This window comes from Drosophila kikkawai, chromosome 2R (genome assembly GCF_030179895.1).
Source record: "Drosophila kikkawai strain 14028-0561.14 chromosome 2R, DkikHiC1v2, whole genome shotgun sequence".
Classification (NCBI taxonomy): domain Eukaryota; kingdom Metazoa; phylum Arthropoda; class Insecta; order Diptera; family Drosophilidae; genus Drosophila; species Drosophila kikkawai.
In genome coordinates this window covers 5,564,886-5,590,770 of record NC_091729.1, presented here as the reverse complement: position 1 = coordinate 5,590,770, position 25,885 = coordinate 5,564,886, and the positions used below count along the sequence as shown (strand labels likewise).

At 45.5% G+C, this 25,885-nt stretch overlaps 2 protein-coding genes and 1 pseudogene across 4 annotated transcripts in view; 2 read left to right on the top strand and 1 right to left on the bottom strand.

Moving 5' to 3' along the window:
• The window catches only part of LOC108085948 (uncharacterized), a 47,714-nt gene extending 31,928 nt beyond the window's left edge, over positions 1-15,786 (top strand). For all 3 annotated transcript variants that reach the window (XM_041777393.2, XM_041777392.2, XM_041777394.2), the window contains 3 exons: positions 14,619-14,774; positions 14,827-14,994; positions 15,048-15,786. In XM_041777393.2, coding sequence (XP_041633327.1) covers positions 14,619-14,774; positions 14,827-14,994; positions 15,048-15,214 — 491 coding nt within the window. In that variant the 3' untranslated portion in view covers positions 15,215-15,786. The remainder of the gene's footprint in view (positions 1-14,618; positions 14,775-14,826; positions 14,995-15,047) is intronic.
• A 3,398-nt stretch (positions 15,787-19,184) lies between these two features.
• On the bottom strand, positions 19,185-22,417 carry LOC108085939 (nucleoporin Ndc1-like; annotated as a pseudogene).
• Positions 22,418-24,061: 1,644 nt separating this feature from the next.
• On the top strand, positions 24,062-25,255 carry LOC121503184 (uncharacterized). The gene has a single exon (XM_041777402.1). It carries the CDS (start codon positions 24,062-24,064, stop codon positions 25,253-25,255), a length of 1,194 nt encoding a protein of 397 aa, XP_041633336.1.
• The last annotated feature ends 630 nt before the right edge of the window (positions 25,256-25,885 follow it).

Here is a 25,885-nt window from a genome sequence, read left to right as displayed (position 1 = left end):
TGAAGCCGTTGAGCCAGACGCGGTCGAATGCTAGAAAAACATCGAGAAATATCGCTCTGCAATATTCTCGATGCTCGAAGGCTGTGCGAATTTCTGATGTTATTCTGTTAACTTGCTCGATAGTTCCATGCTTTTCCCTGAAGCCAAATTGATAAGCTGGTATGGTGATTTGATCTCCCAGATAAGCAATTATGCGCTTTAGTAGGCATTTTTCAAATAACTTGGACAAGCATGATAGTAGACATATTGGCCGGTAAGATGATGGAATCGTGTGGTCTTTTCCGGGTTTCGGTATCATTATAATTATAGATTTTTTCCATTTTGTTGTTTTTGATTTTACAGATGACCTCAATAGCACAATTCGGAAGTTCAATTATCATTTTTTTGAGTTATTAAGTCATCGCCGGGAGCCTTTTTCGGCTTCATTTCCCTGATGACCTTCGTGATCTCGTTCGGAGCAGCAGGGTTCGGCGGGAAAACGCCCTGGAGATGTGAGGCAAAAGTTTCGGCTCTGTCTTTGTCGCTGCGGGCCTAGCAACCAGATGACTTTCTTATCAGGGTGACCGTTTCAGTCGGTGAGCTTAAATTTGGGTGCGCTCTCCATAAGGTGCTTTGTGCTGGTTGCCGAGAGTTTCTCAATATATCTTTATTGTGCATTTTCAGCGTCTTGCTTCAGGGCCTTAGTTTGCATGTGGCTTAAGCTGTTCAATCTGCTGGTTCGTTTTGAATTTGATTTTTTTGCACATCCGTCTATTGTGGTGTTGAGATCCTGGCTGCAGTCATAAGTACCTCTTCCAGACCGGAGGTGTAGGAGTCGATATCGGCTTCAGTATTGAGCTGGGGCGCTAGCTCTATGTGGGAACTCACATACTTTTTGTATTTCATCCAATTTGTTCTGTACGACGTCAGGAGGAGCCTGTAGGAGCCTGTAGGAGCGATCCGTAGTTTCTGGGCATTAAAGGAGGGTTATCTACAGCGGCGAGTGATCTGAATAAAGATCTGGAAGGGCATTGGCTTTTATTAAATTGCGTGGTATTTTTTTTTTGTCACCGCGAAATCAATTAGATTTGGTATCTCTCTGGGATCTGCTGGTTAATATGTGGGGCTACCAAGGGAAACGTAGTCCAGTTTATTTCTCACATTGATGAGAGCGTTATACAGTTGTCTTCCCTTGGGGGTCACGAGGCGGGATCCCCCAATGCTTGGCGTTGTAATCTCCTGCAGCAATCAAATGATCTCTAAGTGAGTTGTAAAAATCCATGAATTGGCCTTCAGAGATTTTAAAGCGAGGTGGGCACCTGACTGCACTTTTATGGAAGTAGCTTGAAAGTATTGGGTGTACAAGTAGAAAACCGCCGTTTTTTCTCATAATTTTATTTCCAAGCTTTTTAGGCGAAGGGTAATTGATTGCTGAGTCACACCCAAAAAATCCGTGAGTTTTTGTTGTGTCTGACAAGAATCTTCATCCAGCACAGCCTCCAAATCCGCGTCTTCAAACTTTTACACAGGACCCAGTCGGTCCTTGACTTCCACGTCATACTCGCCATTTTTAAACTTCTCGACACGTTCTTTTACTTATACACGACTCATCATAAGTTTCTGCGATCATTCGACGCGCGAAAAGAAAAATCTCCCGCAAATGACGCTTATTCGGTTCGAATTTCGACATTTTCGTGCACCAACAAAATGATAGACAATAAGAATACACGAACGAGACAATATAGAGTTGTTGAACGATATTTTAGCTCGCCATTTGGAGTTCCCGATCAAAATTTCTCACCGTTTTGAGAAGATGGCACCACGTAGTCGAAACGGCGGTTTTCTACTTGTACACCCAATAATTTTTTGCAAATCTTTGGTGAAAATGGTGTTTGATGCGTTCTCTGATAAGGATTGACTCAAGTTTATGCCCTGAGACGCCGTTACCATTCCACGTGTATATCGTAGATTGGACATTGATAGTAGCTGTCCCTCGTCCTTGTAGAACACGCAGCCTCTGTAGTTAGCAGTATGGTTTCCTCCACAATTTCCAAATTTTTTTGTATTGGGATCATCTTTGTTCGCAAGGCAGTGTGCAAAATTGTGGAAGTCTCCACAGACTACGCAGACTGACTGAAGGGTGCAGTATGTTCTTGTGAGTCCATACTTCTGGCAATTTGTGCATTGTGCAGGACCGTTGCGTTTGTGTGGTTCTTCCACGGTGATCCTTTGATGCAATAAGAACTGCAACTTGTAGATCGGATGAACATAATTTTTTTTAGGGCTCCACTATCTGGCTCTAGTTCGACTTTAAAAAGTTGATAATTGTTGTGTATTACAATCAATGATTAAATGTGCGTCTGCTTGGCTTGAGCTTCAGATCTTATCTGTTCGTATATTGTCTTCGTCTTATTTTACATTTTAGTTTACAGTGGTTTGTTTTTTATGTATGTTAAATGAATAAGTGTGACCAAACATAATTAACTTATAATTGACAAATATCTAACAATAATGTTGCTAACATTCTTTGGCTTTGGCTGTTTTTGAGTCTCCTGCTCCGGCTCAGCTTGGTTGTTCTCATCGGCTGCTGACGGGGAAAATCTGTTAGAGTTGGTTGGGTCTTAGCTTTTGATGATACGGTTGATCTTAGGTTTGTTACCAACCGTGTTATGTGGGCTGAGCTTAATTTGGATGTAGCGATCCATGCCAGTCTGTATGGCTGGAACCGCTTGTTGCTTATCGGAGCTCACGGTTTTTGTTACCATTGAATTTGGCGCTGCGGCCGTTGGCACAGATTTTGCAATATTGGTCGTTGGTTTAGTTGTTGTTGTTGCTTTTGCTGTGTTTGCAGAAATTGCAGCACTGCTTGTTGTTGGTGCGGGGACGCGGGACGTCTAGGGTCCGCTCAAAAATTAATTTGGTTCAAGCGTAGTTGCTGTGAAAGATCCCGACCCAGCCCCAAAGTAGAACGCTAGAGGATTATGCCGTAAAAAGTATCTTAATGTTTGTTGACTTAAAAGGTACAATTCTCAATAATTTCATGCCGGGTCTCGATTCTGCGGTACGCCGTGGCTCCGATTCGTCCTCCTTGTCCTGATTTGGGGCCGTCCGGTAGAGAAGATACCGATAGTTCCGCCAGAAGATAGGTTATTCGCACTCGAGCGAATGCGTTCGGGCTCGAAGGTCATCCACGAGGGGATATGTCCGGACTCGAAAGACAACATACCCCCGTTGTTTTTGGACTCGGAAGTCAACAGAACAAAGCTATTGTCGGTCTCGAAAGTAGCTCAGGGAAGTTATTGTCGGTCTCGAAAGTCAGCTCAGAGAAGTTGTTGTAGGACTCGAAAGTCAGCAGAGGTTCGGACTCGAATGTCAGCAGAGAGATTCAGACTCGAACGTCAGCAGAGGTTCGGACTCGAAAGTCAACAGAGAGATTCTAACTACGATTTATTAAAAGGAACCTGGATTCCAAAAAAAAAACTTCGCTGCTAACTACTGGGGAGCTTAACTCGACCCAATCGCAGTCGGTTGCTAAGTGATTTCTTCAGTGCCGTGGCCCGCTTTATATATGTAGGCCCTGACGAGGCTTCGGTGTGCCCAGAGTCTTGTGCGGGATTTGCCCGAATAGTGTGGCCAGCCTCCGTTTGGTCCAGTGCGACGTACGACATACGTCGCTAATTGTTCCTATTATATTCTATTTCTTACAAGATATATTGTGCGCGTACACGCGTCACACTCCTCCATTTGGGAGACGGTGTAATACCGCACCGTAACATATTTTTCCGCGGCCAAATACGCTTCTCCAGTTCGGTTTTATGCCCATTGTTCTGACTGGGTACTGTTGCTTCTTCCGTTTCATGCTTTGTTCTTCCTCCCTTGATGCCACTATACCCGTCGATTTCCGTACGCTCCTGGCTATCACCGTTGCTTCTCTAGCCGTGCCGTCTCTGTTCCCAGATCCATTCTGGTGTCTTTTTCCCGAAGTTGGCTGCTTTCTTTCATGGGCCTTCCAAAAAATTCTTTACCGGCTCTTCTGCTTGCTCCGTGGTGCTTCCACCTTCCCTTTGCATCGATCGCTCTTTCATATATTGTTGGGCAACCCTGTCGGATTTCTCCTGTTCCTCGGTGCCCTCTTTACCAACGGCTGACCTAATGCACACCTCGGCCTCTCAACCTTCCAGTGCATTACATTAGTCCAAAACCGCCTGGACTGTGTGCCCTGATCGGTTCGCTACCGTCTCACAGCAACCGATGGTTTTGGGGTCCATTATAAAAAACCCTCCGTTGGACTCAATGCAGATCGCTGGGTCGATAATCTCGACTAACTCGGCCAGTTTGAGAAACTCGGAAAGTGTTTTAAATCCCGACCTTCTCGTGTATAGTTTAATATGGCTTTGACAATTAATGTATATGCGGTTTAACTTCTCCTCTGCTATATATTCCGCGAACCTCATCCTCCCCATCAGCTCCATTGCGAACCCTCTCGTTGGTTCGGTCTTTCCTTGCCTCCGATGTTGGATATGCTCCTTGAGATGCTGCTGATACCTCCGCGGGAAAAAGTACTCCATCAGGTCTCCCGTCACTTTCTTCCGACTGTCTTATTTATTTGGTGTGGAGTTCCACCAATCGCTTGCCGCGTCTTCCAGGATGAACGACATGGTTTGCACCAACTGGTCGTGCCCGATGCCGTATTCCGTCGCCCAACCTTCCAGCTTCCTTATAAACTCCAGCGGGTTGGTCATCCCATCGTACCGTATTCCTCAGCTTCGTACTTGATCCAGGATCTAGACTTTTCTCTTCCTCTCCATGATCGTATCTCTTAGCTTTGCGTCCGTTTAGCTCTAACAATCCTTGACCGTTTCCGTGTGGTCGTTGCCCTGGCTCACGCTGCCACTTCCGTCTCTCTTCCTCTCTCTTATCTCTGCCTGCTGCCATTACTCCTAGTGTCGTTCTTTCTCTGGCAACCACTTCTACCTGTTCGGGCGCCACCTGTGACGGTCTGTCGGTCCTAGGGTAGCTCGGGGGACGGCCAGGGTCCGTTCAGGAATTATTTTTGGTTCAGGTGTGGTTGCTGTAAGAGATTCCGACCCAGTCCCAGAGTAAAACGCTAGAGGATTATGCCGTAAAAAGTATCTTAATGTTTATTGACTTAAAAGGTAAATTCTCAATAATTTAATGCCGGGTCTCGTCCTGATTGGCGGCTGTCCGGTAGGGAAGATACCGATAGTCTTGCCAGAAGATAGGTTATTTGGACTCGAAAGTCATCCACGAGCGAATGCGTTCGGGCTCGAAAACTCGGAACTCAGCTCAGAGAAGTTTGTAGGACTCGAATATCCGCTTGGAGAAGTTCGGACTCGAAAGTCAGCAATGATTCGTACTTGAAAGTCAGCGCGCGCATTCAATTCAAATGTTATTCATATATCCATTTTCCTATATCGCTAATTGTTCCTATTTTATTATATTTCTTACTAATATATATTTGTGCGCGTATACGCGTCACAATGTTTTCGTGAAGTCTGGGCATACGAGTATCGGTGCCTCTCTTAGTGCCTTCTTCAATTTTTCGGATGCTTTTTCGTGCTCCGTCCATTCGAATTTTACATCTTGCTATATTAGTTCGAAAAACGGTTTCGCGATTTTTGTAAACCCAGGCACGAATCTCCGGTACTATAAAGCGACTCCGTGAAAGCTGTGTACTTGTTTCGTGATTGTCAGGTCTGGCAAATCTCTTGTCTGGATCTGTGTGCGCTCACCACATGTCCCAAGTACTTCAGCTTGTCTTTAAAGAACTGGCATTTTATTTGTAGATTTGCCTTTCGCAGCCGTGCCAGTACTTCTTGGAGTTTCTCCAGGTGTTGTTTTCTGGTCCTGCCAATGACCACTATGTCATCCAGGTAGGCGAACGTGAATGGTTCCATCTCTGGGCCCATCACTGAGTCTAGTGCCCTTTGGAATGTTGCTGGGGCGATCTGTAGGCCGAATGGCATCACCTTCCACTGAAATATCCCTCGTCCTGGCACTGTAAAGGCCGTGTAGTGTTTGCTTTGGTCTTCCATGGGTATCAAGTCCAGCGTGCTGATGTATTTGGCCTCTCACCTGATTAAGATTTTGGTCCATCCACTGTACCGGATACGCATCCCGTTCAAAATGGGTGTTTAATTGTCGGTAATCAATACACAGTCTCTACTGGTTGTTCTTCTTCTTTACGAGTACTACTGGTGAGCTGTTTGCCGAGTGCTAGGGTTCTATCAGGTCCTGTTGTAGTAGTTCGTCGATCTGTTCTTGGATTATTTTTTGCATCGCCGGGTTTTTTGGGTAGTATCTTTGCTTCAGTGGACGTCGTGCTTCATCTATATTTTGTGCTTCGCGATGTGACTTGTCCCGTGTATTTCGCTCATCGGTTTTAGCTGTCTGTTGAGGAATTCTTGGATTTCTCTTTCCGTTGGTTCTTCTGCTGTTGCTATTCCCAGCTTTTGGCGTTTCCCCCGTCTTTTCTTTCGTGGGTTGATATGTGGGGTCAAGCCTCCGCATTGTAATGTCATGTCGCACATGTACGCCTCCTATGACTTCGTTTAGAATGAGCGGTGTCACATCCTCCTGTGTCGAGTATCCCTTTGATTGGGTCGTCTGCTACTCGCACCTGAGCGATGATCCTCCGACCGTCAAACTTTATCATCGTCTTTGCGCCGGCGCTAGGTGTCCCACCTGCCTCCCAGCGCCTCTTGCTTTTCCCTCTGTCCTTCTGCAGCAGTGGATTGTTCTTATGTTGTCTCGCCCGCCTATCCAACACTACAGACTTATGGGATTTTTGCATTGTTGTTCTCTGTGTCCTGGGTGCTTGCAACGTCGGAAGAGGTTGTTTATGTTTGTTGCTCCCGCAATTCTGGCCGGGTCGACTCGTTGCGTTTGCGGTGTGTATTTTTTTTTTTTTTTTTTTTTTTTTTTTTTTTTCGCATAATATTTATTGGTTTTAAAAGCTTTGCTGCATTAAGCTTAATATCTACTATTAAATCATTGGTCCAATAATATGTAGCAGAGGAAACAATTCAAAAAAATATTTAACTAGGTTATTCGCCGGGTGGGCAGCTCCCGTATGATGACTCTCCTAAGTCGTCGTCTTCCTCTCGCAGCTGGCAGAGCTCTCGCCAGCGGGTTGGGGTGTCGAATTAACCTGGTTCGGTGTCGGGCGGCAATGGTGTTTATGGAGTCTCCCACAGCAGGGACATGTAGCTCTGTCCGTATATCCCGGTTCCTGATATACCACTCAGCACCTGTAATACGCCTTAGGAATCTGGCTTGGAAGGCTTGTATCCTTCGCAGATGCGATCTGGCTGCAGTGCCATATACAGCCACTCCGTATTGCCAAATCGGTGCCAGTAGGGACTGGTACAGGCGAGTCTTGCACCTAAGGCTCAGCTTCGATTTAGGGCCTGTGAGCCAGCTAATGCGCCTGGCAGTGTTTTCCAATTTAGCCCTAATCTGCTTGATATGTGTGCTGAACGTCAGTCTCTTATCAAGCACCAGTCCCAGGTATGTGTGTTCCACAAGTTGTGGCAGAAGCTGGCCGTGAAGGAAGACACCTGGGCATGTGCTTCGCTTCAGGGTGTATGTGACCACCGCACACTTCTCCGTATTGATGGCCACATTCCACCTACAGGCCCAGTTTTCAAACCTCTTGAGGAGAATCTGAAGTTTATCAGTGGCACTATAGATGCAGCTGGATCTAGCCAATACTGCGGTGTCGTCTGCATATGTAGCAGCACACGCACGCTCAGAGCTTAGATGAAGCGGGGCATCATGAGCGAATAGATTGTAGAGCGTGGGTCCTAATACGCTTCCTTGAGGGACACCAGCTCTGATATTCCTGGTGGAGGAGGCAACTCCATCCTGCACCACCTGGAAGCTCCTATCCTTGAGGTAGCTGCAGATGATCTCAAAGAGCTGTGGTGGCAGGAGCTTTTTGATCTTGGACAGAAGCCCCTCGTGCCAGACCCTGTCGAAAGCCTGCTGAATATCGAGAAATGCAGCCACGACATACTGGTTCCTTTGATACCCCTCGACAATAAAATCGACGACTCGGTGGAGCTGTTCAGGAGTACCATGTCCTTTCAGAAATCCGAACTGGTGTCTTGGTATCGCCTCGATGACTTCAGGTAGCCTCTGGATCCTGTCAAGTATGCACCTCTCGAACACCTTGGCAAACGTGGGAAGGAGGCTGATCGGTCTATAGTTGGCTACGTTGTTGCAGCATTTCCCCTTTTTGTGGATCATTACCACGTTTGCGTTTTTCCAGGAGAGCGGGAAGTGTCCGAGTCTTAAAGCAGCATTGTATACCAGGACCAGGAAGAGGAGTGCCTTAACCGGAAGGAGTTTAGCAACTCTATTGGTGATGCCATCCGCTCCTGGCGACTTCCGGTTCTTCAACTTCCTGATCCTGGCCCGCACTTCTGGAAGCAGGATCGGTGAAATGGGAGGCGTCATTTGGTGAGGTATTTCTAGAGAAGCACGGACCTTTTCCGTCCTTTCCTGAGAGGATGTTGCAAAAGGGGTAAATCGCTCCTCCAGACTTTCGGCGAAGGCTTCCGCTCGGTCCTGTGGTGACTTTGCCCAATTTCCATCCGCTTTTCTCACAGGAAACTTGGGGGTTACTTGCCTTTTACTCTGCCCGGCAAGTTTCCAAAGCGCGTAGTCCGTGTCCCTGTCTGGTGTAGCCTCCTGGAGCTCCTTGTCAATGCGCTCCTGACGTAGAAGTCTCAGCAGCTTCCTGACCCGGTGTGCCAGTCTTCGGTACACCCTCAGCACCCTGGCTTCATGCGTCCTGGAGTATTCCCTCCTGAGCCTGTGTTTGGTGTCAATCAGTGCCCTGATTTCCGGTGGTAGAGAAAAGCGGGGCACAGAGTGGCGGCTTCTGTCCGGGGGCATTGCGAGCTCTGCTGCAGCCTTGATTTTATCCTCCAGAAGTATGGCAGCGTCATCTACGTCCTCGGCAGAGTTAATCTCCATATGCAGGTGTATTGAGTCCTCCAAGGTTCTTTTAAACATCCTGACGTCAGATCCGGGGGGCAGGAGCGTCCTTCTTGGCACATAAGCGCTTCCTGGCAGGTGTAGGTTGACTATGAGTGGGATATGATCCGAGCTAAGCTCAAAGGATTCATTAATAGTCAGCCGACGTCCATGGAGTCCTTTAAGTAGGGCGAAATCCAGAGCAGAAGGGGTTCTGCCGTTGCAGGGAAAGCACGTAGGTCTGCCAGTGGCCAGGATTTGTGTGTTCGTGTTATCCAGGGCCTCAACCAGCATTGTGCCTCGCCTGTCAGCTCGGAAGTTGCCCCAGTTGCGGTGCTTGTGCTTGGCGTTGAAGTCTCCTCCTAAGATGGCTTTATCTCCACAAAGGTTAAGCAGAGCCTCAAATCCATCACATGTCCAGGTGGGGCGAGGGGGAAGGTAGGCCGCTGCCACATCCAGATCTCCAAAAGGCGAATTGAGAGTGATCATCGCCATCTGTGCCAATCCCAGGCGTATCGGGTTGTGCTGAAAGTAGGTCAGTCCACTTCTGACCAAAATCGCAGCTCCACCTCTGGTTACAGCACCAGGGAAGTCAGCTCTATGGAGGAAGTACCCAGGAATGTTGAAGAATACTCCGTGTTTAAGGAAGGTCTCAGACACAAGCATAATGTCAATGCTATGTCTTGAGAGGTACACCAGAAGCTCCTCTCGATTAGCAAGGAGACTTCTGGCATTCCATATACCCACTTTAAGGGTCCCCATGGATAGTTGGCATTCCTCTTTTCAGCTCTCTTACAACAAGAGATATCGTAGCTAAGGAGGAAGCCAATTGGTCCACAGTGGCCTTGAGGCTGGTAAGCATGGTCACTATCCTCGTCATGTCCCAATCAGAGTCTGGGTTGGGTGGCGCTGTAGTATTATGAGACCTGCCTCGGCTTCCTAGCACTGGGAAGTCGTCCTGCAGGTTATAGCTTGCCTGCCTGAATCCAGGAGGAAGTTCAAAGGCGGCCGTATGCGCGGCTGGTTGTTGCTGCTGGGCTCTCGTCCGTTGGGCATACGACAACCCTGGTTGAAGCATTGCCGACGGTATTGCAGTATCACGTCTGCGGGCACCTCTCCATGAGTTGTTAAATGGCAAATTCTCTCTGGGGAGGACTCTCTTAAGCAAAGATGCAAAGATACGGCATTTTTTGTCATATGCCGCATGGCCTTCTCCGCAGTTAGCACAGCAGAGATCCGCTGCGATGACTGCCTTACAGGCCTCGGAGCCCGTCCAGTGACTGTCTCCACACCTTCCGCAGACTGGTGGTTTAAGGCAATAGTTCTTGGTGTGATTAAATCCGAAGCATCGAAAGCATTGTTTCAGCCTGTTGCTATCCCTTTTTAATTCAGCTGTAACCCTCTGCCTGCCAATCTTAGCAATCAATAGCGCTTCTTTATTATTAGGGGCCTGCTTAAGGTCCACAAACCAGCAGTTCTGCCTCGCCTGGTCCGATGATTTTTCTTGAGTTCCAGAGCTTCTTGTTCTAGACGGGGGGTTGTAGAGATTCACAACTGTATGCCCCAATTTTGTAAATTCCTGAATAATAAGGCTCTGCGGTGTAGTAGCAGCCAGGTTTTTGAGGACTAAACGGAAGCTCCTGTCCTCTTTCAAGCAAAAATGCGTGTAGATGACATTGTTAGCAGACAGGAGCCGGGTAATGGCTCTGTGGGTGGTGGAGTCCTTGGCATATATGCGCAAGTCTCCAGAGCGGGCAGTGCGCAGCTCAAAACCATCTTCCTCAATCTCCTGCAGGAGCACCTTCTCCATTTCTACAATGTTATTCACATTGGGAACAGTGATCGGCCTCGGTTTGTAGATGGTGGTAGCAGGGGGCTGAGCAGCAGCAGCCACTTGTTCAGCCATAGAGGAAGTCTCCTCCACAACGACGTCCTCATCCTCACAATCCATATCCTGTGCGAGGTCTGACGAAGAAAGGGGGGAGAACCTATTCGCCATCTGGGGTTTACTGATTTTCAACTTCCTGGATAATAGATCAGCTCCAGGAGCACGCCTCTTGAAGGAAGGCCTGCCCGGGACAGTTTGCCAGCTCGGCTGGGGGTTTTGAATGAGTCCCCCAGGAGCGGCTCCTCTCCACAGAGGGAGTGCTGAGGACTTAATTACATCCAGAGCTTGAGCTGCGTCCAATTTAGTCAGCGCCTTACTCGGGAGCTGGTTCTTCTTACTTGCTTGCTTTGTAGCAGCGTTAACGAGGGAAGCCTTCTCCCTTGCCTTACGGGAGGTGGTTGGTTTCTCAGCTGAAAGATCAGCTTCAATCTCAGAATGAGAGGCATAGAGAGCATTAAATTTTTTCACAGGGCAGTTTAAAGCATCCCTCATTTTTTTTTGAACAGCAGCCACATTTGCTTTAATGTCAAAATCTGATTCCGAAGAGCTTGACACCTCAGCAGGAGAGCTTTTATTGGTGGCATTGGAATCTACCAATCTGTCTAAGAAGGTAGACAAGTCGCTTTGAGCTTCGCCCGGGCCTGCAGAGGAAATCTTACGCATATCTTTAAGTTTAAAAGAATTATCCATTATTAACCCTCCCGCTTGCGCAAGCGCAAAGCGAGAGGCAGACGTACACGAAGTTGACCCAAAACACACTCACAAGACGCTATTTTGGAAAACAAATTTTCAACGGAAGACCGAAAATATTTTTTATAGGAAAAAAAAACAAATTTTTTTACTTTTTTTTGAGGAGCACAAAAATGAAACACGTCCACACGCTATGACAGTTAGGTCGATGATCGCTCCCAACGTTTCAAATTCTCCAATTAGTCTCAGATAGTTTTGCGTATCGTTTGAGCTCTGTAGTGCTGTTTCTTTATGTCCACTCGAGTTTATGATCTTCGCTGAGTGTGATATGAGACATTATTATTATGACACATTATGATGCTGGCGTCTCGTTATTTGTTCAATTGCTCTCTTTCTTTGTAGTCTGGTGGTAGGTAATTCTGCAATATATGCGCTTTGAGCGTTGCTCAGTCGTGTGTTATGCCTGGATTCGTGCGCCACCAGTCTAGTGCTTTCAGTATTACTACCGCTGCTGCCGTTATGTGCTCAAGCCCGATGTCGTAGTCTGCTGCTAACTCCTCGATTCGTATGACGAATTCCAGCGCGTCTCCTGTTCCGTCCTACGTTCGCCCCGTCCTCGAATGGTGTTTATGGCTGTTGCGCGTTCCGCTTGGCCATTTTTTTTTTTTGTTGTTTTCCGGTTTTGGGTTGTTTTCCTGGGTCTTTCGTCGGTTTGTTTGTCGGTTTTTTCTCCTGTTCCGCTTGCAGCATTGCTGATATCACGTCCCAGTTTACTTCGACCACTGGGCTGTGCGGTTTGTTTCTAGCGTGTCGCTGACTTAATGACCTTAGTCGGTTTGTTCTTTCTTCGTCGTAATTCCCATTCCTGATGAACTCGGATAGCTGGCGTCGAAGCTCTTCCACCAGTTGTTCTGGTTCCATTCCGAATTCTCTGATGTATCCCTCTATCTGGGTCTTGCTCAAACTGATCACCCATCCTCTGGTCAGTTTCCCTATCGTAGCCATGGTTTTACTTAGTTATTAAGGCGTTCGACGTTTCAGGGCGTTGGACGCCACTGTCACGACCCTCTTTCGGGGTTGCATGGCCTAGCCCGCCTTGGTCGGGGTTCATACAGAAAATTTATATGTCCAGGCCCCTCGTGTCCTAAAACAACCAGTAAAAAGCCAGAATGTTTCAATTCGATATTTAATTTATTCGTAATTTTTCAGTTACAGGGTGTAAAAAAGAGAGTATAGTATGGCGTTTTTGGTACCCTGGATACGGGTGCGGAGGGGCAACATCGACTTCGTTGGTGAGTAGAATATCCCGGTTATTCCTTGTTTGGGTTAGTCGACTTGTTGGCACCCTGTAGTGGGTAATGCGACTCCACGACGAGTGTGCGGTGAGTTGGCTTGAGAATACCCTTTCTGGGCGATGCGAATGTGAGTGGGACGCGAGTGTGATCGACTTGTTGATACGACTGGTGATGCGACTGTGCGTGGGACGCGTGACCGATCGCGGAATGGCCGCTGCAGTGGTCACGGTCGATGGGTCCGGGCGACATCCCTCGAAGTAGGCGACTGCCTAAGCTCGCACCGTTCCCTAACGCCTCGCTGCTACCCTACACCTGTCAAGATCTGCCAAACAGGGCCGGACCTTGTCCCCTCCTGTGGTTGCTGTCACGAGTTTGATGGACTTTACTCAAGTCCCTCCCCTATTCGAGATCTGCCAGCCAGGGCCAGATCTAGACCCACGTCTGTACTATGCGTACGGGTTTGCTCATATGGACCGCACTCGGTTACCCCATCGTCCCACACCTAACCTTCGCTAGACAAGATCCGCCACCAGGGCTGAATCTTGTTCCCTCCCGTTCTACTCTACAAGGTCTGACGACCAGGGTCAGACCTTGTCCCACTGCTACCTTCACCTTTTCTTACTATTGTGAGCTACCAAGTTCCAGGGCTAAATCTTGTCCTAAGGTTAGTATTAATTGTTCACTCACCAGTTGTTTACTGCTCGGCTGCTTCGCAAAAGTAATTTTTCCCTACCTTGTGCGTCGCTTTATATGGGCGACCGTCAGCTGTTTTCCGAAGATCGATAGTCGATAGTTCTCAATGGTCGATAGGCAGTGTGTTGCTAGATCGGTGAGATTCATTCGATTAATATCAGTTGTTCAAGGGTGGGCGCGCTATTCCTCCGTCGGCGTTGTCGTTGTGCCCGTATTTCAGGATTGGTGTTCTTTTTCCCGCGCCCGCCTTTATTTAAATTTCTCATTCTTTCTTGTTTTATTCCTAACCCTAATCTTAATTCTAGTTAAACAACTCGTCCTGTGTGACCAAAGAAAAGCCTTAATCGCCATAAAAGGTTAATTTTCATGGCGTTTTATGGATTTTCTTTAATTTTTTTGGTCACACTGGTTACCGAACAAAATATATAGCATTTCTGCTATAACACATGGTACAGCGGATTTTCGTCATCAGAGTACTAGGCTTTAGCAGCAAATAATTTCTTTAAGGAAAAAGAAGAAAAAAACTTTTTAAAATAAGTGAAACAATGATTATTGTGAATATTGTTGATGAATTGGTCACTTATGACGGCCTTGGACATGCCCATGTTAATTTCATCAGTAATTTGTCATCAATTATTCATCAACAACACCGACCTGTATGTTGATGAATTACTGATGATTGGTAGTGCAGGGTAGTCTGTCAGTTGTCAAGCTATCGGGTTTAAACTTTCCATGTAGGCTTTTTTTATCGTAGGTAGTAGAAGTCGAAACAGGCCGCATCAGACGACTAAATCAGATAGCTGCCAGGAGAACAATCAGGAAACTAATATAAGAAAATATAATAATATATAAATATATAATAACTTCTCCTTTTCTCAACATATTTTAATTTACATTGAGATTTGACCATTCGATTCAATTGTACACTGCACTCATACAAACTTCGGCATCCCAAAGTCAGCTCCTTTAAATTTTTTATCAACATTTATTTTCGTATTTATACTGCCTACCTCTTGCCAATAGCAAAATAGCAAAATAACTGTATAAACACTTTCTATTGTTTTTATTAGGCTCTAGCTCCGCCTGGTGGAATGATGTTACGTGTACAGGTTTGTTTTCCCTAGGATTGGGTTTATTCTTACTTGTGTTGAACTGTCTTATAAGTCGAAAAGAGGAGGAAGATCTTGAGGACTATGTTCAACGACAGCTAACTCGATCCCGTTCTGGTAATTTGTATATTGCCTTACTCATGCCATTTGTTTAAACCATATTATTAAGGTCACCGGCTTGAGAGAGATATAGAAACGGGTGTATTAACTACACGGCATGCTAGAAAAGCTGTTGCCTTGCAGAAAAGCGGACGTACCAACTCACTGACAGATGTGGCTGTGGTTAACTGCGGCTCATCGGAAAATATATCCAATGGACCAATACTTGGACGTAATGGTTTGTAGAAAAGACTTTTAAGCAAGTAAAGTGGTAATTAAATCACTTTTCAGGTCTGCCCAACTCCGGTGACGTCCTACTCGAAAAAATTGTGGAAGAGGACACTCCCTATTTAAATGATCGTAGTGCTGGAATTTCACCAATTGAAATAGAAAATGATACGAAGTTGCTGTTAAGAAAAGAATCCATAAACGAAACCATCAATATAACACGAATATAAATATACTGAATTGAGAATGAGTATTTTATTTTTCTATAGCTTTAGCATAAAAATAGAATCATCTGCAAATTACATTTCAAACTTTATATTTAAAAATGAATATATATACATATAATACGCACTATTTGTAAATTAACTTATGTTTACTTTAATTATATTGTATAACATTTATTTGTATGCATAAAAGATGCATTTAATGATTGAATGACCTATGTTAACACGAATCACGTATGTATACGTTTAATTTATAATACGAATGAACAATTTTAATGAAAACTCTCGACAATCGAGCACATTGCCAATGGCCCCTTAAGTAAATCCAAGCAACTTAATGCTGTAGAGGACAACAAATTTACGGGATATAACAATATACATATTTATTTAAGATATCCTTTTTATGACTGAAAAGTATCTGTTGGGCTAAAAATTTTATAATTATTGTAAACTTGCTTGTATCTAAAACATTCAGAGAATAATTTATCAATATACTTACGCCTTTAAATTAAATATATAAATATACTTATTATAAATAAGAAAAAAAAATTAAGAACTCCTTATACAAAAAGTATTTTATAATAAATAAAACTGTAATGTAAAATTACAATAATTAATTCTTCGGTAAAGATAGGTTAATTTAATATATGGAAATTAATAGGGTTAAACCATGAAACGTGTGATTTTATCTCATTAAATCTTTTTAGTTTTAGTTTTAACTCTAAAGTGAACTTGGTTCCACTTTTCAATTTATCTTTTTTTGCCATAGGATCTGGAAAATAAAAAAGAGCTCCAAGCTGTAAATAATTATTTCAGTTGATGTTATTCAAGATATACATATTAATATATATTTATACTGTTACAGTATATTTTTCCTCCCTGAATATATTAATTTTACTTTGTTTAAAAAAACTGTGTTTCTCAAAATAATACTTATTTACTCTTTTTTTTTTGTTGCGTGTAATTTCAGGACAAATCGATACTGATAGAATCAAATTTCTCTATCTTTCTCTCATTCTCCCCTTAAAAATTGTTAAATGTTCAATACTCTTCGGTTCTTCCGAATCTTATTTAATAAGAAATCCAGTCTAATTAGCAAAAACGAATAAAAATCAAAAATCTATTAATCTTTTGGTGGGACAGAACTTCACCTAATGGCAAATACATAATTGATTAAGTGATTAATAGAACAAAGGGATCTTTTTCTGGAGTCTCTCTTTATTTATCATCAAGAAAGTCATAAATCTGCCCTAAGGAGGTGAAGTTGCAAGCTGCAAAAACCACCGGATGGCACATACAAAGGACTACAAGCAAGCTGAGATATTGTTAAACCTACAAAATATTTCGAACAAATACCCTAACTGGTTACAGATCACCGAACACTGAACTATTTAAAAGATGTAATGTACTCAAATGATGAGAAGATTAAATAATCAAAGACCTAAAATTAAAAAGAAGAAGAAACTCAGGTTAGGTTAAACCGGACGGTCTTCATGGGGCCACGCATAGGCCATAATGGCATGGCAAATTCCTGGATGGACCTAGAGACTATTTATGCTGGTTTCGAGATTCTTGAAGATTTGTTCGCAAAGGCAAGGAGATCGCCTGGCTCCCACCTGGAGGAATCTTCTAGCGATGCCAGAACCGGAGAGCCTAAGTATCTCATCCTTGCCCACGTTAGGGCCGGACATTTGCAAATTAGATACTCCAATGTTTCACTTGCCTCGGATTCATCACATTTCCGGCATTTGGCGTTGTCGGTAATACCCAGCTTGACTGCATGTGCAGCAGACAGGCCTGTTAGAATACCGGCATACATTCTGCAGTCCTTCCGCGGAAGATGCAGCACGTGGTGAATGAGCCTCTCGTTGCGCTCTTTGCGCGTTCTTAGGGAGACAGGGACGTTTTATGCTCTTTCATTCGCCAGTCCGACGCCTTCCTTTGGTAGTTCGTCCGCGGTCTCGTTACCGTCTATGTCTTTGTGGCTGGGAAACCAGTAGATCCTCACTGACTTAGTCGTGCTCAGGCTATCTAGTGACTCCCTGCTTGCCAGTACATTTTTGGAACTGACCGCTGATGATTCCATTGATCTTATCGCCGCTTGACTGTCTACGAACAAATTGACCACCTTATGTGGGCGGTTTATGCTCTGCGCAAGCTCTGCTGCTTTCCTCATGGCGAATACTTTCGCCTGGAATATAGTGCAGTAGCTTGGTAGCTTATACGACAGCCTCATTTAAGGGTCTGAACAGTATATGCCGGCTCCAACTCATCCATCCATCTTGGAGCCGTCGCCTCAGATCCTCAGATCCAGCAGATCCCCCAGGTAGTCGCCGAAGGAGTTGCAAATGTTGTACAAACTACGGCGCACAGCGCAATGAAGGACGTTGAATGCAGTGCTGGGCGCCCACAGGCTTCCTATCACGCTGCTCAGTTTCTGCAGCTCCCCTTGAAGCTTGTTCAAGGCCTTGATGATGGCCGGCAGATCGTTCTGGACCACCCCATAGCGATCCTCCTTAAGCAAGGCTACGCAAACGTTCGTTTTTCCCCAAAGTTTGGAAAGAATCGTTTATAATTCCGCTTCATAAAAAGGGCAGTAGAGGTATAGCAAAACTTAGTGCGATTCCCAAATTATTCGAATTTCTAATTACTACTCAGCTTCAGCACCAATGTAGCTCAATAATGTCCCCCTCACAGCATGGCTTCATGAAACGTAAATCAACGTCTACAAATCTCCTTGAGTTTGTTGCTGTCATTAGAAACGCGTTTAAAAATAACACCCAAACCGATGTTATCTTTACAGATTTCAGCAAAGCTTTCGATTCGGTGAATCATCAATTACTGCTGAAGAAACTTTGTCTGTTGGGTTTTCCGGTTACGTTGATCAAGTGGATTTCTACTTATTTGTCGAACCGTACTCAAAGAGTTGCATTCAAGGGTTCATTCTCAAACCTTGTTCACGTGACTTCTGGTGTTCCTCAACGGATCCACCTCGGTCCTCTTCTATTTGGCATTTTTATAAATGATCTGTCCCAAGTTATTCTCCACTCTTACGTCTTGATGTATGCTATTGACGTAAAACTATGTTTGCCTCTTGTGAATCCTGACTCTGCTCAGCTTTTGCAAGCTGATTTAAACAACATGTTGTCCCCTTGCACTCACAATTTATTGTTTCTTAACAACTCCAAATGTAAATACATGTCGTTTTACCGCAGAAATTGTTTCCAGCCCAACTATTTCTTAGGCACGAGTGTTCTTGAACGTATTCACTCTGTAACGGATCTTGGTATTCTATTTACCCACAACTTGAGCTTCACCGATCACATCGGTATAATTGTCGGTAAAGCAAAGGGTGTTTTTGCTTTCGTAAAACGATGGTCTAAGGAATTCGATGATCCCTACACTACAAAACTCTTATATATATCGCTGGTTCGGCCCATACTCCCCCAATATGCAAAGTATCAGGACCTTATCGAATCGGTACAGAAACAATTCCTTTTGTTCGCTCTTCGGGGTTTAGACTGGGACCCACATCGCCACCTTCCTCCGTATGCCGACAGACTACGCCTTCTGGACCTGCCCTCTCTTAAGGATCGTCGGACCTGCCATGGCGTGATGTTCCTGCATAAATTAATAAATGGATATATTTTTCCAGTAATCTCCTTAAGCAAATACGCTTTTCAGTTCCTTCTAGGGCATCACGTTACTTTCGGCCTATAGCTTTGGATATTTGTAAAACTAATTTCGAGGCACACGATCCTTTTCTCGTTTTATGTTCGCTTTACAACGACATGTACTCTCTGTTATATTTTGAAATGTCATTAGACTTTAAAAAAAATAATATTTTAAGACACCTATCCTTGCCTCTGACCACCTGATGTGAGTCGGAGCATATCATTAAAAAACACTCCTTATCCGGTCTGAGGTAAGGATATGGATTCAAAATGGCAGATATTTGCTATTCTTAATAAATAAATCATAAAAAAACGATGCCGGGGACTCGCTTCAACAGACGCTGAAACACTCCCTCAATCTGTGTTGACACACACTCACACCAGTTGGGCACATGGCGGATGCCGTTGACCGGCCGTTCCACTGCTGCTTCCTGGGCTGACGACACAATTGGCCGGATGCCGTGCATCTGGTTGTACTGCCGCATGAGCAACTTCTCGGCCATCAAGCTAGCATTGGTGGACTCGATGGTTTTGGGTGGTACGGGCAAGCTCTGGGCGTCCTTAAGCACGCTGATCTTTTGCATAGACTCTGTTAGTTCCTCTGTGAAGCTGCCCAGGATGCTCAGACTCTGATCGCAGAGCACTCGACAGTTCGCCGGCCGGTTGCCCGGCTCTGTGAGCTGGCCAACTTGTAGAAGTACCATAGTGAGCAGCCAGGCATTCTACTACGTAAAAGTTAAAAACCCCAAGTCCCGCCACCACGGTCACCTCCTTTACGTGGACAAAGGGCGCTCGCTGCTTGGCCACTACCAGGGGAATGTCCTCCGATAGTAGCATGCCGTAGAAGCAGTGCATTAGGTGCATATTGCTCAGAATCTGGGCAGTTAGCAACCAGCCGTAGAAGAGGAGACGGACATTGGTGGCCACACCGAAAAAACCCTCCAGTCGCTTGTCCAGGTCCACCTACAGGAAGTGGCTCAGTTTGCGGCACACTAGGGGTCCTAACAGCCACAATGCCAAGGTATAGCTAATCGTGGGCAACAGCGATCTGAACAGGGATCGAGCCAGGCTGGCGTACAGGAGTTCGTGGAGCCTCTCGCCGCGGGACTGCTCCACGATGGGGAACTCAATGGAGACCTCGTGGCGCATGTGGACAGAGGCGAAGTAGCAGATTCCGGCGGTAATGCCTACGCCCAGCAGGTACACATGGTAGGTGCTCACGCAGTCTTGGCCGTAGCATTCGTACCGAAGATGCTGATAGTCCGTGTGCAGATATCCCGTGTAGAGCCACGCGGTTAGGAATCCAACCAAGATATGAGCGGCCAAGAAAAGCAGCTTGCGCGGTCCGTGGTTCAGGAGCCAGCGGTAGCGCGTGGGGCAGTACGGACGCTCCCAGAAGTGCTGCTGACAGAGAGAGACCCCGTAGAGAACGACGGCGATCACCAGCGGGATGCTGGTGACAGTGATGTCATTTTTTTTTTAGCAAAAAAAGCTGGATTAACAAAAAAAAAAGCTGAAAAAAGCGGAATTCAATAAAGAAAAAACTAAGAAAAAAGCTGATTTTTTAAAAACCATTTTTTGTTTGTTTAGGCCTAATCTGACGACGAAAATCCGCTGTAACAATTGTGATAGCGGCCAAACACCATATAAAAAAACTCTGTGAAAAAAGGAAGAAAAAAAACTTTTTGCCTCGTCGATTTTGCCGGTACTCTGATGACGAAAATGATACCTGCGAAAATTGAATGGCGTTGCTAGATCAAGAGAGTAAACAGCTGATATGGTGCTATTGCAATAATTCATTTTATTTATTCTTACACTCCTAATGGAGGGAAAGTTCAAGGAAAAAAGTGGCATTGATAAGGGCTGTCAAGGCGAAGACCATTATATGGGATTTAACCCACAAAGGGCATTTTAATGCCATATTAATTAACAAATTCGTTTACAAACAGCTGTCCAGTGTGACCAAAGAAAAGTCCTAAACGCCATAAAAGGTACATTTTCATGACGTTTCATGGCCTTTCCTTAATTTTTTTGGTCACACTGGTTACAGAGCAAAATATTCAGCGATTCTGCTATAACACATGTTACAGCGGATTTTCGTCGTCAGAGTACTAGCCTAGTACTACAAGGCTTTAATTTGGCTGAAAACCCGAAAAACCTCGGCATTTGACCAGGGAAGGGTCAGCGTTTCTAACGCAACTAATGCCTGTCCCTTAAAACGTTTCCGCCACTGTCCTTGTAAGTTAGCACTTCATTCCAAAAGCTAACAGTGTCGTCGACATTTTGCATTGGGATTAGTTTTATGTCATCATAATGCCGTAACGGCATCATGGAAGACGCGCCAAATATGGGTGCGGACTTTTGGATGATGTTATTCGATATAAGTATATCGACGCCTTTTCGCGAAAGTATCGTATGTCGCTTTTTTTCGAAATTGAGATTTTAATGCAAAATTGTTAGGCACCTAATGTCTCACTACCCTGTGAAATATTATAACTGAAAACCCTATAGTTCCGATAAAAATTAAGTTTCAATTTTGTCTTTTCTATAGTGCTTCCTAATAGATTAAAGCACAAAACAGCTTCTCCTGTAAAATTGGATTTATGGACATACGATACTTTCGCGAAAATGCGTCGATATATAGATACTGTTGCAATATAAATTAAAAACAATAAACACATTTAAAACAGCACTTAAAATGTATTAAAATTAAAATTAAGAAAAAAGCATCTCAATTTTCTAAAAAAGCTGGAATTTCCGCTGCCCGCTGTTTTAAAAATTTTCCCGCAATCACACTTCAAAAACAGCTGAATTTGACGGGAAAAAAGCGGAAATGACATCACTGCAAGGAAAGTGTAATCTTGGGAAGCTTCGAGGAGACCATAAACACAAGAAGGCAGTCCCACGCCTCGACTTCAATGGAGGACATTTGTAAGGCGACCAAGCAACTTTGAATTGTACCTTAAAGCTCTCTTAGAACGAATCAGGATTCTTGAGGAACAGCATGGATGTTAAAAATAATTTTTAACTGACTGTTGACTAACAACCGCTTATTTTCAAAGCGGTCAGAAAGGCTTCTCCATGCTGAGACGAAACCCTCGTTGGTCAGAGGGGCCTTTGAAACGATTGCATGCGCATCGCCGCTCGTCTTCGAAGGTAGGTGAAACACCTCTCCACAGGCGTGAGTCGGGAATTATTAATGTAAATCGCCGTGAAGAGGTCCTGAAAGTGGGCCACCGAAGATAATCGTCTGTGATGACTGACAGTCTACTGGTGGCTGGCGACAACCCGTAGAAGGAAGTGGTTTGACACTGACGGAAGCCTGAGTGGCCTGGGAGCCGGCCTTGTCAAGTATGTCCTGAAGCTGGACATCACACCTGAAATAGACGGAGTAGCAGTCGTTTTTGGATTCGAGGACTGTCGAGGTGGCGGTATTGTCGGCAGACACGGAAAGAAGATCGGAGCAGCTTTTATAGCTCTTCTCCACCTTTTCCCACAGAGCCCACAGGTTTTGGCCCCGATGGATTCGGCACATGACATGGGAAAATCTCTCAGTTTCAGGAGCGCTCTGTGTGGATGTTACCTCGAATTGGCTAACACGGTCCGTCGTGGCAATAAACTTTCTTAAGTGCCTGTATTGGCAGTGGCTGCCTTTGGAGTTAAGTGAGACGGCCACGGATACGCGGATCGGGACCTGTCCAAATGGATTGAACGTGGCTTCTTGTCGTCTCCCGTGGGCATACTCGAACTCGGACTCTGATTATTAATCAATAATTAATTGAAATAAACTAATTATTATTATTAATTAATAATGAACACAAAAAACACTAATAATTTTAATTATTATTAAGTATTAATTAATAAATAGTAAATATTTATATTCCAAAAATTACTTAATTATTTATTTCGTCTCGGAAAGGTGGAATTAAAACCCTTGGTTTTTGTCTCGAACGGAAAAGGTTCACTGGGTTATGCCGTCGTCAACGCAATGCATATGTATGGATGTATGTATGTAAGAGCAGCGGCCCAAGAGAAAACAACAACGGAAAAAACAACCAGGCCGCTGCGGTTGCTAAGTCGAAGAGTCGAAAGGAAAAAAAACACTGTCGCAGCCGTGTGAGATTAGGATTGGGCTTTCGATTTTTAAATGTTGTTTATTTTGTATCGTTTTGAATTTTATAAATGTTTTTTAAAATATAGTTAGTTTCTGTATTAGAGGCAGCACATATTGTTGGGTCAAACCCAATTGGATTAAAACAGCCAAGACACAACCCAGGTTATCTTACGTTTTAGGCACATTTGCGAGCGAATGCAGCTGATCTCTTTGGCTCCGCTGGAGAGGTTTTTTTTATGATTAGATCTATATCTTGGCTCTGGCCACTCTTGTAATTAACTAACTGCACTCTTGTCAATATAACTGAACTGAACTGATTTCTGAAATATAAATTAATGTCACCTCCTAATAATTAAATAAATATTCAAGAACAAGCTTTTGAATCAAACATTTTGGCGACCGTGACAGGACTCGTGACATTGCTCATATTAATTAATTGGTGAAGTCCGCAGCTTTCAACATTGTACGTAAAAGTACGTGCATGTATTGTAAGGTTAAGACGAAAGGTGCATTGGCCTCGAGCATTCGGTCTCGAGAAGCTATACTTGGAAGGGTCACCGTGTGCCTCTCTGTCGCTGTCGTCTCCAAGCTCTACTTGGAGTCTCGGGTCTGTCGGTTCGAATCGAGTCACCGCAGATCTCCTACCCAATTCGCTGCTGTAGCTGCGCCCAAGGCTACAGAAACTTCTCGTCGTTGGAAATTTGGTCTCAATCGTCATTGGAGCACCACCCGGGTACATAACCCTTTGCCTACGCCAATGCCGCATCGTAAGGAAAAGGGAAACAACCGCCACGTCGCCACATGAATTTCATTTGGATCTTGCTGTTCTAAATGCTGTTCCTGCCTTCAGCGCCGCCTCATCGTCAACCAAGCCGTTAAGTTGCATTCAGTCATCTCGCTCACTCTTGATACTTCGTTTGGATATCGCTGATCTGAAGTTATTTGCACAGCGATTTCACTCAAATTGGCTGTGCAATTTCACTCCAGTTTCAAATTGAGTGAAATACACACGTACGTATTTACATTGGAGGGTTGAGTACCTGAAGGCCACCCATAACACGCAGAATGGTTAAGTTTTTACAGCTTAACTTAAACCACTGCAGAGCTGCCCAAGATCTGTTGTCACAGACGGTTTTCGAGGAGGAAATTGACATTGCTGTACTGAGTGAACCGTACAAGTCAAAGGCAGAGGGAGTATGGCAACAGAGTGCGGATGGTGGTGCAGCCATATGGAGCTGCGGGCAGTCCCCTGGACACCTGTCGCAGAGGGCGTCGAGACCTGGCTATGCAAGGGCTAAGGTCCAAGCAACCACCATCTACAGCTGCTACCTAGCCCCGAGCTTGCATATAGATGCCTTTAGAGACATCTTGCAGGAGATCGCCCGAGACGCCCGCGGAAGATCCCCAGTACTAATCGCTGGGGACAATGCGTGGTCCACCGCCTGGGGGAGCTCGAAAACGACTCAGCGGGGAACCATCCTTCTGGACGCCCTGGCCACATTAGACGTTTGTCTCCTGAACGATGGAGCTAGATGCACCTATAGCAAGGCAGGCAGAGAGTCAATCATTGACCTGACTTTCGCCAGCCCGGAGCTCTGCCGGACCAGCCACTGGAAGGTCACGGATCTGCTCACATACAGCGACCACGCAGCCATTATCACCCAGACGACGCACAGCCAGCAGGGCCCGTCTCTCCGGCAATCTGCGTACAAGGTACACACCCTTAACGCAGATACACTCCTAAGCAGTATGGATGGCAACGTCATCACTGGCGACGCCAACACCTGCGCCGACATATTAGCTGCGAGAATCAAGGCTGCTTGTGATGCCGCCATGGCGAGCTCCACTAGAGGAAATGGAAGGAGACCAGTCCCCTGGTGGAATCATGAGATATCCGTCGCCAGGAGCGAGTGCCTCTCTGTGTCAAGGCGAAGCTGTCAACGAAGTAGAGGGCGTCCCACGCAAGCGCTGTTCGAGACATGCTACAAGGAGAAGAAAAAAGCCCTCAAAATCGCTATTAAGACGAGTAAGAGCAGGTGCTTCCAAGAGCTGTGCGATGCAGCAGACCAGGAACCCTTCGGCTCGGCCTACAAGCTGGTCATGGGCAAGCTCTACAGACCGCCGACTCCAACCTCCCAGGAACAACTTGGAGCTATAATCTCCACGCTGTTCCCGTCGCAGCCGCCCCTCGTGCTGCCAAACATTGCTGCGAGTGAAGCGATCTTCATCGGAGCACGATCGACGCGATACGAGAGGTAACGCTAATGGCAGCAAACGCGATTGAAGGCGAAAGATGGCAGGGAGGCACCAAGCAATACTGCCTGGTCTGCACCCTAGATGTCAAAAACGCTTTCAACTCAGCAAATTGGAGCTTAGTCCTGCAGGCACTCCAACACGGCGGCATATCAGGGAACCTCACCCTCCTGATAGCGGACTACTTCAAAGACCGCGTCCTTCTGTACACATCCGACGACGGTAACCAGATGCACCACGTGACAGGTGGTGTACCACAGGGATCTGTTCTTGGGCCAATCCTGTGGAACGTCATGTATGACGGGATCCTGAGACTTCCACTACCAGATGGCTGCGCCGTAGTAGGGTTCGCTGACGATATAGCGCTGGTCACGGTGGAGAAGCACCTGTCCGATGTCTCTGCTAAATGCAGCCTTGCAATCGACATGATGATGTCTTGGCTGAAAGACAACGGTCTCTCGCTCGCCGAACACAAAACGGAAGCAGTGCTCATAAGCAATAGAAAGACCGTAGAGAAGGTCACCTTCCGGGTCGGCTCGACATACGTCGAGTCCAGTCCGGCGATCAAGTACCTCGGAGTCATGATCGACTATAGGCTGAGTTTTAAGAGCCACCTGGAGTACGCAGCGGCCAAGG